Source organism: Engraulis encrasicolus, chromosome 24 (assembly GCF_034702125.1).
Source record: "Engraulis encrasicolus isolate BLACKSEA-1 chromosome 24, IST_EnEncr_1.0, whole genome shotgun sequence".
NCBI classification, from domain to species: domain Eukaryota; kingdom Metazoa; phylum Chordata; class Actinopteri; order Clupeiformes; family Engraulidae; genus Engraulis; species Engraulis encrasicolus.
The window spans coordinates 6,835,873-6,853,372 of record NC_085880.1 but is presented as its reverse complement, the minus strand read 5'-3'; the positions used below and the strand labels follow the sequence as shown (position 1 = coordinate 6,853,372).

The window sequence follows — 17,500 nt, the reverse complement described above, 5'->3', positions numbered from 1 at the left end:
GAACTCCACTCGTGGAGAGCAGTGCCTCTGTACTACCGTAGCATTATTGCACCAAGCATCATGTGTGTAGACACATATTCCTCCTCCTCGTTTTTTCTCTGCAAGGGCTCTGTCCGCTCGGTGGCACGTTAGTTGTTCCAGATGTAAAGCCGAATCGGGTATGCCGTCGTTCAGCCATGATTCGGTAAACACCGTAACGCAGCAGTTCCTCACGGTTTTGTTCGCTGATCTTAGTAGCCGTATGTCATCCATCTTATTGTCCAGAGATCTGACGTTTGCCAAGAGAATTGATGGTATTGCTGGACGAGTTGGGTTGGCTGCAAGCCGTGTCTCGACGCCACCTCGTTTGCCCCTTTTCCTAATTCTTCGGCGTCGGCATAGCAAGGCAGACGGGTCCGATGTAGTCCTATGCCATCCATCTTTTATATTCATGCATTCATCCCGAAAGAGACACTGTCACCCTCTGTCCACTCTTCATCTCACTGGCCTCAGAGACTGCCACTCCTTTCTCACGGACTAGGGTTAGGGTTAGGGTTCATCCCTTCTCATCTATTCATCCACATATTCAACCATGCATCCACTCATCCATCCATCCATCCATCCATCCATCCATCCATCCATCCATCCATCCATCCATCCATCCATCCATCCATCCATCCATCCATCCATCCATCCATCCATCCATCCACACAGACTGACTGTCTGTCTTTTGGCTCTATTGCCCACTGCATGCAATCACTTCCTTTTACAGTACTCATTGGTAATTATTCCTGTCATCCATGAGTCCATCTATCCACTCCACTCATCCATCATTCATCTATTCATCCATCCATTTATTTATCCACCCAGACACTCCATTTATCTTCCAGGGCCAGTCTCCACCTTGTCCCTGTTCATGCCCTTCACCCTGTTCCCTTATCAGTATATGGATCATCCATCCATCCATCCATCCATCCATCCATCCATCCATCCATCCATCCATCCATCCATCCATCCATCCATCCATCCATCCATCCATCCATCCATCCATCCATCCATCCATCCATCCATCCATCCAAGATATCCGTCTCATGCCTTACACATCCTTTCTTCTCCACTTGTTCTCTAACTTGTCTTTGCTTTTGCATTGCAGTGCTTTGTCACTTTCTTTTTTTTCACGACTCATCAGAAATTCACGTTAGCTTTTCTCTTTTCATTTCCGTCAGTGCATCACTTCAGTGATCTTTCAGCCGGCGCCGGCGTTAAAGGCACAATCATCATATGGCATAAATCATTTTATGGCCTCCGTGCATAAGAACCCACACCTCCTCGCTTGTCTTGATCCCCGGCGTCTGTGTTTAAGGCTCTCTCATTTGCATGATTGAGTTGCCGTGTGAGTTTTCTCACTCACTAAATTATCTCTCCCTCTGTATACATTTTTCATCTTCCTATCCTTCTATCTCCATCTCCATCTAATGCTCTCTCTCTCTCTCTCTCTCTCTCTCTCTCTCTCTCTCTCTCTCTCTCTCTCTCTCTCTCTCTCTCTCTCTCTCTCTCTCGCTCCCTCTCTCTGTCTCTCTCTGTCTCTCTCTCTCTCTCCCTCTCCCTTTCGTCTAGACATGAGCTCTATTACAGTCAATTTAGCTACATAATTTTTCTACTTTAAAACGCACACACACGCGCGCACGTGCGCACTCACACACACACATACACACACCAGACAAGGACATACTGTTGCATACACACAACCGCCATTAAACTGCCGTTTCTTTCCAATTTTCCTCGTTGTCATGTGCAGAAATCTAAAAGTATAGACACTATCTTCAACTATCTTTCTTTCTTTTCTCCATTTCTCTCTCATTCTCACCCTTCCCTCTCTTTATTCTGTCTTTCTTTGATCATTCCATGGCCAAAGGGTCAGGATTCAGTGCTGCGTCCTGAGCCACAATTCTCAGCATGATAGAAAAGTTGCTGTTTCCCAGAATGATAGAAATGTTTTTGTTTTTGTTGGGGAGCATGAGAAAGAATAAACGAGAGACAGACAGACAGACAGACAGACAGACAGACAGACAGACAGACAGACAGACAGAGAGAAAGAGAGAAAGAGAGATAGAGTGTCTGTGTATGTGTGTGCATATGTCCACCGGGAGCCCTACACCTTCATCATTGACCCTGCTCTGTGCGTGTGTGTGTGTGTGTGTGTGTGTGTGTGTGTGTGTGTGTGTGTGTGTGTGTGTGTGTGTGTGTGTGTGTGTGTGTGTGTGTGTGTGTGTGTGTGTGTGTGTGTGTGTGTGTGTGTGTGTGTGTGTGTGTGTGTGTCTGTGTGTGTCTGTGTGTGTGCGCGTGTGCATGTGCGTCTGTGCGTCCGTGCGTCCGTGCACATGTGCAGGTGTGTGTGGTGTGTGTGCGCGTGCGTGCATGCATGCGTGTACCTCCATGACGGCTCTGCTCTGCTCCCCCAGGCAGGGCAGGTCCCGCGTGTCCCCCAGGCAGTGCAGAGCGCTGGACAGGCTCCGCAGCACCGAGGCGGCCCGCTTGAAGGCCAACGCTGGACCACTGCTGCCACTGAAGTCTGAGTGCTCTGCCAGCACCTCAAAAGCATCCTGCGGAAGAAGAGCGAAAGACAAGTGGGGGAGGGGGGAGAGGGGGGAAAGGGATAGAGAGAGAGATGGAGGGTGGGGAGGAGTGAGAGAGGAAGGATGATAATTATAATCTTTTTTTTTCTCACGCTTTTCACATTTTTCTTACTTATGATGGTACCTTTTTTTCCGTTCGCTAAAACCCAACTTTTTGTTAATTAAGCTGTCTTCACAGAATTCTTCACATAAATCCATCATTTGTACCAAATTGTTAACACACCCATCCCATCACTAGCACCACTGTTGGGAAAGTTACTCAAAAACTGTAATGCACTACTTATTACATGTTACTGACATTTAAAAGTAATGCCTTACATTACAACATTACTTTTTTTTAAAAGTAAGGCATTACACTACTTTTGCATTACTTTTAGTTACTTTATCCAAAATGACTGGAAATAAGGATTTGGCAATCTACAGTGCAAATCTATGAGGTGGCAGGACTTTCACCTGTCATCCACAAGTCGTTTTGGAAGCCTGCAGACTGAAAACCAACATTTTCAGGAATTGCGTTTTACCCACATACTAAACATTGATTCACCAATACAATGATTAATCCTTTCTCTTCTTACCACACCTTACCATGCACACCAGCGCCATTTAAAAAAAAAAATCTATTACGGACGCATGCAGCACGCATGCAGCACACTTTTGCACACCTTTGCACTTGGCTGAAACATAAAGCCACCTCACTGCACTAAGAGTTTGAAAATTATTATTGATAAAAGAGCAGATGCATTGCTACAGTAGGCCCATTTCGAATATTAATTATATACACACTGGGGGAAATGTCTTATCAATGAACGAAATTATAGGCGATTATTTCAATTTTAGTGATGTTTAGTTGAACAAAAGTGAGGGGGGTGCAACGTTTGGCCTACTCATCCCCCCCGTCGGATACCCTGCCGTGTCCCTGTCTCGTGCGAATGGGATCCTTTCCTGACTAATTTGTTGGTGCTATGGCACCTCTTCAAATCGTCAAATTGTTTGTAGGCTACTGTTTTTCGACGTGGAAAGCGGTTTGGGTTTCAAGTACAGTGTGCATTTATGTTCTTGGCGTCCTTATTTTCAATGAAGTCAAAGTAGTGGGCATATACCCATCTTGAAAACGAGCAAGCTGGATCTTCTGGATCGATCATCCTTTGCCAGCCTGCCATTTCGAGAGACGAAGCGTGAAAGAGGAAGCAATGTTCTGCGTGGAACTTTAAAATCTCTGCGCGGACGTAGGCTATCAGATAGCTGATCTCGCGGTGATCCGCGAACATTGTATAAAGAAAACAAAATACCCACACAAAATTTAGGTGAAAAAAATGCATTGTAATGTGCAAGTTACTTGCATTGTAACGAGGACATATTACCGATTTTTCCCCCTGTAATCAGTTACATTACTGCGTTACTCAAAAAGGTAATGCATTACAGTAATTAGTTACTTTTGTAACTCGTTACTCCCAACACTGACTAGCACACATTGCAGTCCAGTAAAACTGAGAAACACACTTTGCCTCTTGGTTTCTCCATTCAAGAAGCATGCCATTTCATGGAGGTTATAGAAGTCTAAGGCTCATCAGTTCATCATTTGTGTGTGTAAAGCAGTGAGTTGTGTTCACGATTATGTACAATGTTTTGTGCAATGGATTGCTTTTGTTACATTTTGCGAATTGAGTGTTAAATGACAAGCTGAATGCGGATCGGTTGTTGTGGTATTATTGGCTTGGCGAATTTGGATATAGGTGTGTGCATCTGTGTGAACAGTTCTCCAAAAGCAGCCAAAGTTACAAAAATGTGCTTTACCAAAGAGATGATAACTGTACATCTGTGTGCAGAAGTGTTGAAGGCATAGAGAAGTGGTTGTTGAGAGAGGAAGCGAGGGAGAGATGAAAGAAGGAATGTGGAAGAGAAGGAGGATGGAAGGATGGGAGGGATGAGAGAGAAGAGGATGGGAGTTGCGGGGTTGAGGTGGTCAGGGTGTGGAGGGGACAGAGAAGTGGTTGTTGAGCAAGATGGAGAAATTTACCATGGATTGAAAATCATACAAAGTGAGAATGTGAGTCCATGCTTGTGTGAGGTGAAGGCAGAGAGAGAGAGAGAGAGAGAGAGAGAGAGAGAGAGAGAGAGAGAGAGAGAGAAGGAAGAGAGAGGGAGGCATGTCAGGTGCATGCTTATGCTTCATCTCCAGTGACCCGTAATTGCACAGAGACAGGAATCAGAGCACACCACCAGACACACTTCCTCTCCCCTGCCTCTCCCCTCCTCCACCACTCCCCTCCTCTCACCTCCTCCACCACTCCCCTCCCCTCCCCTCCTCCTGTCCTCCACCCACTCCCTTCTCTCCCCCAACACTCTTCTCATTCTCTCCTCCACCTCTTCCCTCCTTTATATTCACACCACACTTTCCTCTTCTCCATCTCTCCACTCCTCCTCTCCTCACCTTCTCTCCTCCTCCTATTTTCATCTCCTCTCTTCCTCCTCTCCTCCACCTCTCACCTCCTCTCCCACACCTCTACCCTTCATCTCTCCCCTCCTCTTCCCTCCATGTTGTTCACACCACACTTTCCTCCTCTCCCCCTCCCCCCTTCTCCCCTTCATCTCTCCTCTCCTCTCTCCTCTTCCTCTACTCTTTCACACCTCACCTCTCTTCTCCTCCATGCTCTCTGCTCCTCCTATTTTGACAAACCACTTTCCTCCCCTCCACTCCACTCCTCCATTCCTCTCTCCCTCCCCTTTGCGACTTTGCCATTCTCCTTCTCACTTTCCACTCCACTACTCCCAATCCTGTTCTCCTCCTCTCCTCCTCCCAACACCTTACTCCCCCGTTCCCCCTCCTCCCTCAGTAGAACGCCAGGCTTGAGTGCTCTGGTCTGTTCCGTGTGACCGTGCATTGACAGTGTTTGTCAGCAGAGGAGGAGAACCTGTTATTTTCTACCACCACCACCCACCACCCACCAGCACATACTCACACGCGAAGGCACGCACAGGCACGCACAAGCATGTACGCACACACACACACACACACACACACACACACACACACACACACACACACACACACACACACACACACACACACACACACGCACACGCACACGCACACGCACACAGACACACAGACACACACACGCACACGCACACACACACACACACACACACACATACTCACTTGTACATCATGCATGCACACACACACACACACACACACACACACACACACACACACACACACACACACACACACACACACACACACACACACACACACACACACACACACACACACACACACACGCGCACACACACACACACACCCTTGGGCACTATAGAGTTCCTCTTGGTGGCAATGGGATGGAGAAACACAGGGAAATTACTGTGTACTTTTGCCATGTGTAAGGGCGGCTTGTGTGTGTGCGTGCGTGCGTGAGTGCGTGCGTGCGTGCGTGCGTGCGTGTGTGCGAGTGCGTGCGTCCGTGTGTGTGTGCGTGCATGTGCATTTGTCTGCCAGTATGGACATGTCCATGTCCCGCATGCCGCATGCATATATCATGTTCTAATGGTAGTCTGCAGTCTGTGCATGCATGTCACAAGAATCACACATGGATGGGTTTGGCGAGCCTCTTATCCTGGGGAATATATATGGTTATGACTGTATAGCATAGAGAGGGAGAGGGAGAGAGGACGGGTGTTATTGTTATTTTCTGCTCACATGAATAATTCATGTTTTTAAAGAGGGTGCATCAACATAGCGAGACATACATTTTCCACTCAACCAGATGGCCACCAGATATACGTACCAGCCGCGCCCACATTCATGACCTTGTCTACACAACGACGTGCACACAGATACAGTATATAATACTATAGGCTACCATCATGTCAGCATGCTTCTATAGTCAGCACATCTTCGCTTTTCTCAGAAAAAGATCCACAGCTCCAGAGAACCCCCACAGTAGATGTTTTGGTGTTCTGTTCTAATGCATCAATAGCTAACACTGCAGCACACAGAAGCACACAGAAACTCATTACATCATTTCGAAGTAGGCCTACATCATTGTTGGAAGAGGGGAAAAGGTGAAACATTGAATAGCTGAAAGTGTGTCTGTGTTATGTCTGTGGAAATACAAGAGTGTTTCTCCATTAAGTAAGGGTTAACGTTCGGCGAGAAGGTCGCTACCGTGGAATAGCAGCACGACAGAGAGAATCTTTAGACCCCGACGCGGAGCGGAGGGGTCTTGTTCTCTCTGAAGTGCTGCTATTCCACAAAGCGACCGACTCGCCGAAAGTTAACCCGCTTATTATATGGATATACTTAAATGATTCACACATGCGGGGACATTTCTTTAGACCTATTTAATGTTAAGATTGTTGCTGCGCAAAACAAAACAGTGCCGTTGTGGAACACCGCTAGGCAACAGCTAGGTAGGCTAGCCAGGACAACAGGTGTTGTCTATAACAGCAGCTGATTAGAGTGACAAAAGACCGGACCCCCTGCGGAGTGATATGAAACATTCGCTTTAGCCACTGACTTGTATACAAGCCAGTGGCTTTAGCAGTGAACGTCTTGTTACCATTGACAGCGGTAGCCAGGACAACGGGTGCTGTCTATCACAGCAGCTGATTAGAGTCTTGTTGAAAAGTCGCTTTAGCAGTGAAAAGTCTTGTTGCCATTGACAGCGGTCTGTTATAGACCAACCCGTCCGTTATCGAAAAATAACAGACGTCCGAACGTTGGGGAGCCCCGTTGAAATGAATGGAGCATTCGACAGATGACGTCACAACCATATAATAACAGTAATTAACTCCTTCATGTAGAACCCTTTTTCAAAGTGTGTTACCATGTTGGTCATGACCAAGCCTTAATCTTTTTTTTTTTCTGTAACACTCACACATGTGTCATATCAACATTTTTATGATGTAGTTGAGTGCTGTCAGCAGAGTAAATAGGCCCATTGATGGGCCCAGCTGCAGAGTTGCAAGATTTTTTCTCATGTAATGTATGAGTATGCAAGTGTACTAGATTCATTATAAATACCTTTGTGTAATGTACCCTAGTTTCTTGTGCACTGGCGATGCATTCAGACTTTTATTCTAAATGACTGATCATGCGTTTATGAACCATTGCATAATTGATTGTTCACACAGTATACACACAAGTATAAAGACAACCTTGTGTATTCGTGCAATTCATAAATTAACACAAATGCCATTTTGCCGTCTCTGGTTTTCTTGAGTTGGACTGATCCGGGTCTCATTCTATCGTCTTAGCTGAATGTCTGCAGTTTGCAAAACGGCTCTGCCACAGACAAACAAACTCTGCAAAAATGTCAAGAAGAACTTTCCCCAAACTTTCCTTACTAACACTAGGCCTACTGACATCTCAGTGAAAGAGAACTTGGATTATTCAAGACTTCTTACTTAGTCTGTTATAGGTCTGTTGGGACTAATTGACACTTTTACATGATGTTACCACCTCTGTCTCAGGAAAGATGCAAGGATCCACACTGTGTGTGTGTGTGTGTGTGTGTGTGTGTGTGTGTGTGTGTGTGTGTGTGTGTGTGTGTGTGTGTGTGTGTGTGTGTGTGTGTGTGTGTGTGTGTGTGTGTGTGTGTGTGTGTGTGTGTGTGTGTGTGTGTGTGTGTGTGTGTGTGTGTGTGTAGGAAGTCTTTACCAGCAGTGAAGAAATAAGTCATGACTTCAGACCTCATACTGCTCTATAGATTCAAGATTCAAAAGCTTTATTTTCTAATAAAATGTGTTGCCATATTAGAATTTTGTCTTTGAGTGAAGGCTTGTGATGAGTGGCTCAGTCTCAAATTATCATTAGCTGATTTTACCACTTAACAGTTATCTGTCAGTCGTAGACTACTAGCCTACATAAGCTATATGTACAGTACATGTTAAAAGGCTACATGTTAATATGACATGCTACATATCAAAAACTTAACATACAGCAAGCAACGACTTACATAAGCTGCCTTCCCAATGTATTTATATCTACCGTAAGTTGGAAGCTCTCTATCCAGAGAGGGAGACATCGAGGCATCGAGAGAAGATGCTCTTTGGTTGTAATGGACCCCTTTTCGCGTAGGCATGGAGGTTTACTGACCTCCAACGACTAGTTCTGCTATAGCATTCGTTACCAACGCACATGTAAGCAACACTGCCTGTTTGGACAAACACCACATTTACTCCTTCGCGCAAAAGCCTATGTAATGACCTTACTGTCTCCAAAATTGTAATGGCTATGTCTTAATCTGTTACTTAAGGCTCTCCGTACTGTCATAGCAATGTTGTTATGATGTAGTTGTGTATTTTCAGCAAATAGTGAATAGGCCCACCGGGGACCCCATCTGCGTCCCCCCATCCCATCTGAGACTACGCCACTAAACAGCACCTTTGTACAGCTAATCTCGTCCCTCTTGGCCCACAGCTTAGTCATTTGGACTCAGGAAAGAGATCACACCACCTGGGGAACTGTGCTAAGGAAGAGATCCAATAAGAGTCAGTGGGGCCTGCAGCCAGTGATCTGTAGTAGAGTTTGTAGGGAAGAAAGAGGGAGAAGACGGCGGTACATCAACAAAACACATAAAGGATTTCCCAGGCTAGTGACCCAATCATAGCAAAAGTTCAGAATATAGGAGCACAGGTACAATACCACAGATCTAAAGGTCTAGGCCATTAACGCAGCACTACTGCTTATGTATGAGGCTTCAGATGGGAGGTTTACACACGCACTGTGCTAGTTGGCATCCGACACATACACTTCTCACACACAATTCTCAAAGAAACACTGTATGACACACCAAGAAGAACTCTTTGAAGACACAAAACTACATGCTGTGCACTATCAAAGGACCACTCCTTCCATATCCATTAAAAGATTCATGTGAAGATGCATGTACACACACACACACGCACGCATGCACGCACACACGCACACACACACACACACACACACACACACACACACACACACACACACACACACACACACACACACACACACACACACACACACACACACACACACACACACACACACACAATCTCCCGCTTCGATCCCCAGTGGTGGCTAATGAATGGAATCAGCTGTTTAATGGTTAGGTTGAGAGGCCAGTATCCTGCAGCGCTGGGAGGGCCGGCTGTGTCCGATACACAAGGCAGTGTACTACGCAGGCTGTGTGATATGCAGGCTGGATTAAACAGAAAGCTGAATACTCCTAAACCATCTGCTCACCCACACCAAGATCAAGGCAGCCGTCACATCTGGAAGATAATGATTCACCCACACCGACCTACTGTTGCTGCTGCTGCTGCTGCTACTGATGCTGCTCTCGTGGCGGAATCCCAATCAGAAGTAGACAGGGAGATGAGATGGAGAGAGAGAGAGAGAGAGAGAGAGAGAGAGAGAGAGAGAGAGAGAGAGAGAGAGAGAGAGAGAGATGGAGAGAGAGAGAGAGAGAGAGAGAGAGAGAGAGAGAGAGAGAGAGAGAGATGAAAGGTGTGAGGGATAGAGATGATAGCGAGAGGGGAGAAGAGAGACTGCGAGAGAAAGACATAGAGAGCGAGAGCGTGTGAGAGAGAAAGAGAAAAACAGGCATACATAGAGACTGAGAGGGAGAAAACAAGAGATACAGTACACAGAGAGAGAAAAACAGCACTGTAACTGCGTAACTGGCTGTCGAAGAAAATCCCTCATTTTGGCTGATGAAAGCGTCTTGTTTCAAAGAGAATGCTTATTTCATCCATCAGAAAAGTTATGGGGTAAATGTCTTGAGAATGTTCAACTTTAAACCTGAACAAAATAAAAAAGAATGAACTTTCATCCAACTTCCATCACCAGCCCCTTTATTTTGAAAGTACATGTTACAATTTTCTCGGCAGAATAACATCTCACTCACAAACCAGTGTGGGTGTTAAGAACATTCTATCAACAACTGTCTTGTGTTTACAATATCTTAATCAAATAATTCAATTTCATGATTAGGGGGAATTGGGAAAAGTGTTTATGAACAAGGCACAGATGCAACATGATGTAAATACACATACAGTCTCAATATTCTTGCACTTAGGTGGTAATAGGTGGTGGCACTGTACAGTATCAGCAATGATGAGACTCTAGGCACACAACTGACAAGACCGGACTATATTGGTACATTGGGCAGTCATAGGCAAGTGGTTAGGGCATCAGACTTCTATCCCAAAGGGGGCACTATTGTGCAAAAGTGAGGCATAAATGCAATTTCGTTGTGTGCAGCAGTGAGCACTGTGTGCTGTGGAGTTCTGTGCAATGGGAGTCTCCCAGATGTGCTTTCACTTTCACATTGAACTGACTGGAGGAAATCTGTGCCTCACTTGTCATTTTAAAGCCCCCCAAATCCTTCAGCTTCCGCAGACACAGAGAGAGTTAACACTGGCTGTCACTCACAGGTCAAAACAAGCCAAGGAATTAAGTCCTGAGAGGTGTCACAACAAGTTGACAGAAACTTTTCTAAGTCACATAAACAGCATTTGGAGTTTCTCACCAATCCCATGTGCCTCCTTAAAATGAGTCAGTGAAGCAAACAATTATTGCTACCTAATTTATTTCCTTGTTTTTATTGTTATTTTTGTGTTTATTGCCATTGGCCGATCAAAAGAGTGGTGGGCAAAAAGGCGGTAAAGCTAAAGGGAAAGCCAGAAAACATTATTTTTTTTGTTCGTCAGGGGACACAAGCACTTATTAGCTATGTATGAGCAGCATGCTGACAACACAAACACATGCACACATGCACACGTGCACGTGCGCACACACAAATAGACACACGCACGCACGCACGCACGCACGCACGCACGCACGCACGCACGCACGCACGCACGCACGCAACACAACACAACACAACACAACACAACACAACACAACACAACACAACACAACACAACACAACACAACACAACACAGCACAACACACATCCTAGGATTGTGACGATCGATTGAACATAGAAACTGATCAGTCAAGCAGGCATAAGCCCCATCCAGGGGCCTCTGAGACCTCCCCCGAGCCCCAACAAACAGGGCAGGGAGAAAAGGAAGGGAGGGAGTAAAGAAAGGGAGGGAGGAAGGAGAGAGAGAGTAAAAGGAGAGCGAGGGAAAGAGGCGAGAGAGGATGAAGTGAGGGAGAAAGGGAAAGAGAGAGGGTAAGAGGAGAGTGAGGAAGAGAAGGAAGTGGGAGAGAAAGGGTAGCAAGGGAAAAAAGGAGTCGAGGGAAAGAAGAATTTAAGGGGGAAAGTGAGCATGGGAGAGAAGGAGAAAGGGGAATGAAGGAAAAAGAGGAGCAAAGTAGAGGGGGAGAGCAAAGAAGAGGGGGAGGAAGGGAGAGAAAACGCACACACACACACACACACGCAGCAGCAGCAGCTCATCTGGTGTCAGGCAGGGCCGCTAATGCAACCTGTCAATCAATCCCAACTGTGACACACATCAATATGTAGGCTAACCACAGAGGAACTGTCAGACATGACGAGTCGATGATGGAAGGATACAAAGCTGTCTAGAAATGAAAGAGGAGGAGGAAGGAAAGGATGAGGCGGAGGGGAGGTGGAGGCGAAGGAAAAGAAGGAGAAGGAGGAAGAAGATGATGAAAAGGAAGAGGAGGAAGAGGTGGTGGGCATGGTAGGTCTCGCTGGGATGGAGCGAATCAAACATTTTATTTTTATTTTTTTCTTCCAGTCTCTTCGTTTAAATAAATTCAGCATTGGACAAGAGTTTGCGGTATCTTCCGTCAGATGGACAGACAGACAGACCAACAGAGAGAAGTGGAGTAGTAGAGTAGAGGACGAGAGGTCAGAAGAGATGGAGAGAAAGGGGAGGATGGAAGGATTTGGGGTGGGGTAGTGTGAGTTGGATAGCTCTCTCTGGGATAGAGCAAATCAAACACACTGTGTAATACGAATAAAAAGAAGAGCACTTGGCTGGGTGGAAGGAACGATGGACAGAAGTGGAATAGTTGAGAGGATGAAAGAACAGGAGAGACGGGAGAGAAGGGGGGTGGGGGGGGTGTTTGGGGTGTGGAGTGGAGGGATTTGGGTGGGGGTTATCAGGGAGGAGAACAAGGGGGCTGGTGTATGGGGGGCGATGAGTCTGGAAACGGGCCGGAGAATGAATGAATCAATAACGCGTGTGAGCCCTGGGAGATGGGTGATTGACAGCAGTCACTAACATGGCTCGGGAAAAGGAGCTGCTGTGTGTGTGTGTGTGTGTGTCTGTGTTTGTGCGTGCGTGCGTGCGTGCGTGTGTGCATGCGTGCGTGTGTGCGTGTGTGAAGTTGAATGGGTGCCCAAGTAAAAAAAAAGTGTACTTAATATATACTTAATAAGTACGTTTTATTGTATTTAAAGTGTACTTCAAAAGTGTGTATTTAAAGAATGTTATTTTGGGACAACTTATAGTATACTTAAATGTACTTGAAATATAATTAAGTAGAGCTTAAACACATTTTAAGTTGACTTTTTTGTACTAAAATTAAACTTTGTATAAGTGTACTTAATATACTAAAAATATATTTAACTTTAAGTACATTATAAGTATACTAACCAAGTCACTTTAAAATGTGTTTAATGTTTACTTTAGCATGCGGATAAGTGCATTTTAAATACATTAGAAATCTATTTTAACGTCATGAGAAAGTACTTTATAGTATACTGCAGAAGTACATACTTAAGTTGTGTTATTTTGGGACAACTTATAGTATACTTAAATACACTTGAAATATAATTAAGTAGAGCTTAATCACATTTTAAGTTGACTTTTTTGTACTAAAATCAAACTTTGTACAAGTGTACTTAGTATACTAAAAACATACTTAATTTTAAGTACATTATAAGTATACTAACCAAATCACTTTAAAATGTGTTTAATGTGAACTTTAGCATGTGGATAAGTGCATTTTAAGTACATTAGAAATCTATTTTAACGTCATGAGAAAGTACTTTATAGTATACTGCAGAAGTACATACTTAAGTTGTGTTATTTTGGGACAACTTATAGTATACTTAAATACACTTGAAATATAATTAAGTAGAGCTTAATCACATTTTAAGTTGACTTTTTTGTACTAAAATCAAACTTTGTACAAGTGTACTTAATATACTAAAAACATACTTACTTTAAGTACATTTCAAATATATTCACAAAAATCGCTTTAAGTACATTTTAAGTGTATTGACTCTGAATGTATTTTAAGTATACTACAAGTAGATTTTACTTTAAGCACATTTCAAATATATTTATTTTAAGTACACTTTAAATATATTTCAAAAGTATATGAAAAAAACATTAATGTAATCCCCAGTTACTCATTTCCATTGTACATTGTCTTGTTCACAACCATCAGCCATTCACATGAACCTTCCTTTCACCTTCACTTCAGACAACAACCACTGCCTCAACCAGGATTCGATCCCACAATTCACTGAACCACAGACCTGCACTCTAACCACTAGACCACAACTACCTGTTCTTTGACAGGCACAATTACGTTCTTGAAGTAATAGTCTTGAGTAGTACACTTTAAGTATACTTTTATATACTTAATTATAATACTTAGAAATCATTGGTGGTGGTATGCTTTTATCGAATTAAAGACACTTTTACATGTTTAATTTGTGCACCAAAAAGTACACTTAAAGTGCACTTAATACACTAATAACACAACTTAAGTACAGACTTCAGTATTGTGCTTAAAAGTTTAATAGGTAAGGCCTTACATGCCTTTTTAAGATCTGTTTGTGCTCTTCAATATGGTGTTTTTACCATGAAAATACATTAACAAAATGGAAGGTGGAAGGTTATTTAATGTTACAAAGCATAATGAATAAATAAGCCTAGGTTAAAATACACTAAAATGATGGTTTAAAAAAGTACCCAGGTGAAAAAAGTGTACTTAATATACTTAATAAGTATGTATTTTTGTATTTAAAATATACTTCAAAAGTGTGTATTTAAAGAATGTTATTTTGGGACAACTTATAGTATACTTAAATACACTTGAAATATAATTAAGTAGAGCTTTAACACATTTTAAGTTGACTTTTTGGTACTAAAAATCAAACTTTGTACAAGTGTACTTAATATACTAAAATCATACTTAACTTTAAGTACGTTTCAAATATTCTTTCTAATACCAAACTTTAGCACATTACTTTTAAAATACAAATACACTTAAAATACACTTAAAATATACTACACTAACAGTATGTTTTCAAATACAACACTTAAGCACATTACTTTAAAAATACAAATACACTTAAAATACACTTGAAGTGGTTCAAGACAACAAGAAAAATAACATAAAATCTTTATAAGTGAGTACATTTCATTAAAGACAATTAATATTAGTGTCAAAAAGGCAATATAGTAAGTATGCAAAAAAATATGCATATTTGTAAAGGTCGTAAAATAAAGTTTAGGTATATATAACTGATAATGTATATTTTCTAACACTATGTTTGAGTACATTTTTTAAGAACAAAGTTTAATACATTAAACTAGCAGTACATTTTCTAATACCATACATTACTATAATGGTGTACTGTGTATGATTTTTTGTAGTTTATTTCCAAAATTCATGCTGGAAAAAGGGGAGTCATTCATCATCATCATAAATTGTTCATGTTCCAGATATACAGTGAGTCCAATAAGTATTTGATCCCTTGCTGATTTTGTTGGTTTGCCTACTAACAATGACATGATCAGTCAATAAATGTTATGATAATATGTATTCTAATATGGAGAGACAGAATATCAAAAAGAAAATCTAGAAATTAACTTAAGAGAATATATATTAATTTATTTCCATTATATCGAGCAAAATAAGTATTTGATCCCCTGCCAACTGATTACAGTTCCGGGCCCACAGACCAGATGGGCACTTCCGATCAACTTGTCATCTGAATTAAAGACACATGTACATACTAACATGCATAAAAGACACATTGAATCAGCAGAATCAGTCCATAGTATGAGTGAATCAGTCACACTCCAACCTCACCAGCATGGGAAAGACCAAAGAGCGGTCAAATGATATCAGGGACAAGATTTTAGACCTGAACAAAGATTAAATGGGCTGCAAAGCCACAAGAAAGAGACTGGGTATTAATGACCCAGTTGTTGATGCATTTCTTCCAAAATGTGAGGAATACAAAATTACTATCCATCAGCCTGTCTGGGGCTCCATACAAGATTTGACCTTTTGTAGGGATTTGATAATCATGAGAACAGAAAGAAAGCACCCTAGACCTGTACAGGATGAACTAGGCAATGATATCAAAGCTAGTGGGACCAAAATCACTGAGAAAACTACTGGTAGCACTTTATGCCACAGAGGTTTAAAATCCTGTAGTGCACACGTACCTCTACTTCAGAAGGAACCTGTGCAGTCCCACCTGAGGTTTGCCAATGGATATCAGACTGGTTTAGGATATGATAAGGAGGTGCTGTAGTCAGATGAAACCAAAATCAAGCTGTTTGGCATTAACACAATTCAATGTGTTTTGAGAAAGAGTACTGCTGTCTATGATCCCAAGAACACCCTCCTCACCATCATGCATGAAAGTGGTATCATTATGGTTTGAGGGTGTTTGTCTGGCCAAGGCACAGGACAACTTCACATCGTCAATGAATGGATGGAGGGAGAGATGTAATGTGCAATCCTGAGTGCAAACGTCCTTCCCTCCACCACTACTGAAGGGTGGGCCATTTTTGGATCTCCCAACATGACAATAATACATAACATACAGTCAAAGCAACGAAGGAGTGGCTCAATAAGAAGCATATTAAAGTCGTGGAGTGGCCTACAGTCTCCAAATATTAACCCTATAGTAATTCTATGGAGAGAACTGAACCTCCCATTTGACAAGCTACAGCCACAAACTATTAATGTTTTAGAGATAATCTGCAAAGAAAATGGGCAAAAATCTTTTCTACTATATGCAAAAACATTGTCATCAACTAAAAGAAGCATCTGACCTTAGTGATAGACAGCTAGGGCTTTGCCACAAAGCACGTTGTCTTCTTTAGCTAGAGGGGTCAAATACTTATTTGCCTAAATTAAATACAAATAAATTAAAATATATTATTTTAAGTTATTTTCTGGAATTTCTTTTTGATATTCTGTCTCTCCATGTTTGAATACATATTATCATAAATGTATAGACTGATCATGTCTTTATTAGTGGGCAAACCGGCAAAATCAGAAAGGGATCAAATACATATTGGACTCACTGTAGACATTTTTTGCTAGGAAAATGGCTGTACTTTGGCCAGTAATTAGTTTATTTATTTTGTAAATATAGTTACAATACATTTAAATACACAACACTAATAGTGTATTTTCTAAAAACAATCTTTAGCACATTACTTTAAAAATACAAATGTACTTAAAATACATTTAAATACAATACACTAATAGTGTATTTTATAACACTACACTTTAACACATTACTTTTAAAATATAAATGTACTTAAAATAGAATATACTAATAGTATATTTAACAATACCACACTTAAGCACATTACTTTAAAAATACAAATGTATTTACAATACATTTAAATACAATACACTAATAGTGTATTTTTTAATAAAACACTTTAGCACATTACTTTTAAAATACAAATGTACTTAAAATAGACTTTAAATAGAATATACTAATAGTATATTTAACAATACCACACTTTAGCACATTACTTTAAAAATACAAATGTATTTACAATACATTTAAATACAATACACTAATAGTGTATTTTATAATACTACACTTTAACACATTACTTTTAAAATACAAATGTACTTAAAATAGACTTAAAATTGAATATACTAAAAGTATATTTAACAGTACCACACTTAAGCACATTA

The 17,500-nt window shown here is 41.9% G+C and overlaps 1 protein-coding gene across 1 annotated transcript in view; it reads right to left on the bottom strand.

The window, feature by feature from the left end:
- The window catches only part of LOC134441441 (DNA nucleotidylexotransferase-like), a 202,133-nt gene that overhangs the window by 147,828 nt on the left and 36,805 nt on the right, over nt 1–17,500 (bottom strand). Inside the window, exon 4 of the mRNA XM_063191754.1 lies at nt 2,412–2,582. Coding sequence (XP_063047824.1) covers nt 2,412–2,582 — 171 coding nt within the window. The remainder of the gene's footprint in view (nt 1–2,411; nt 2,583–17,500) is intronic.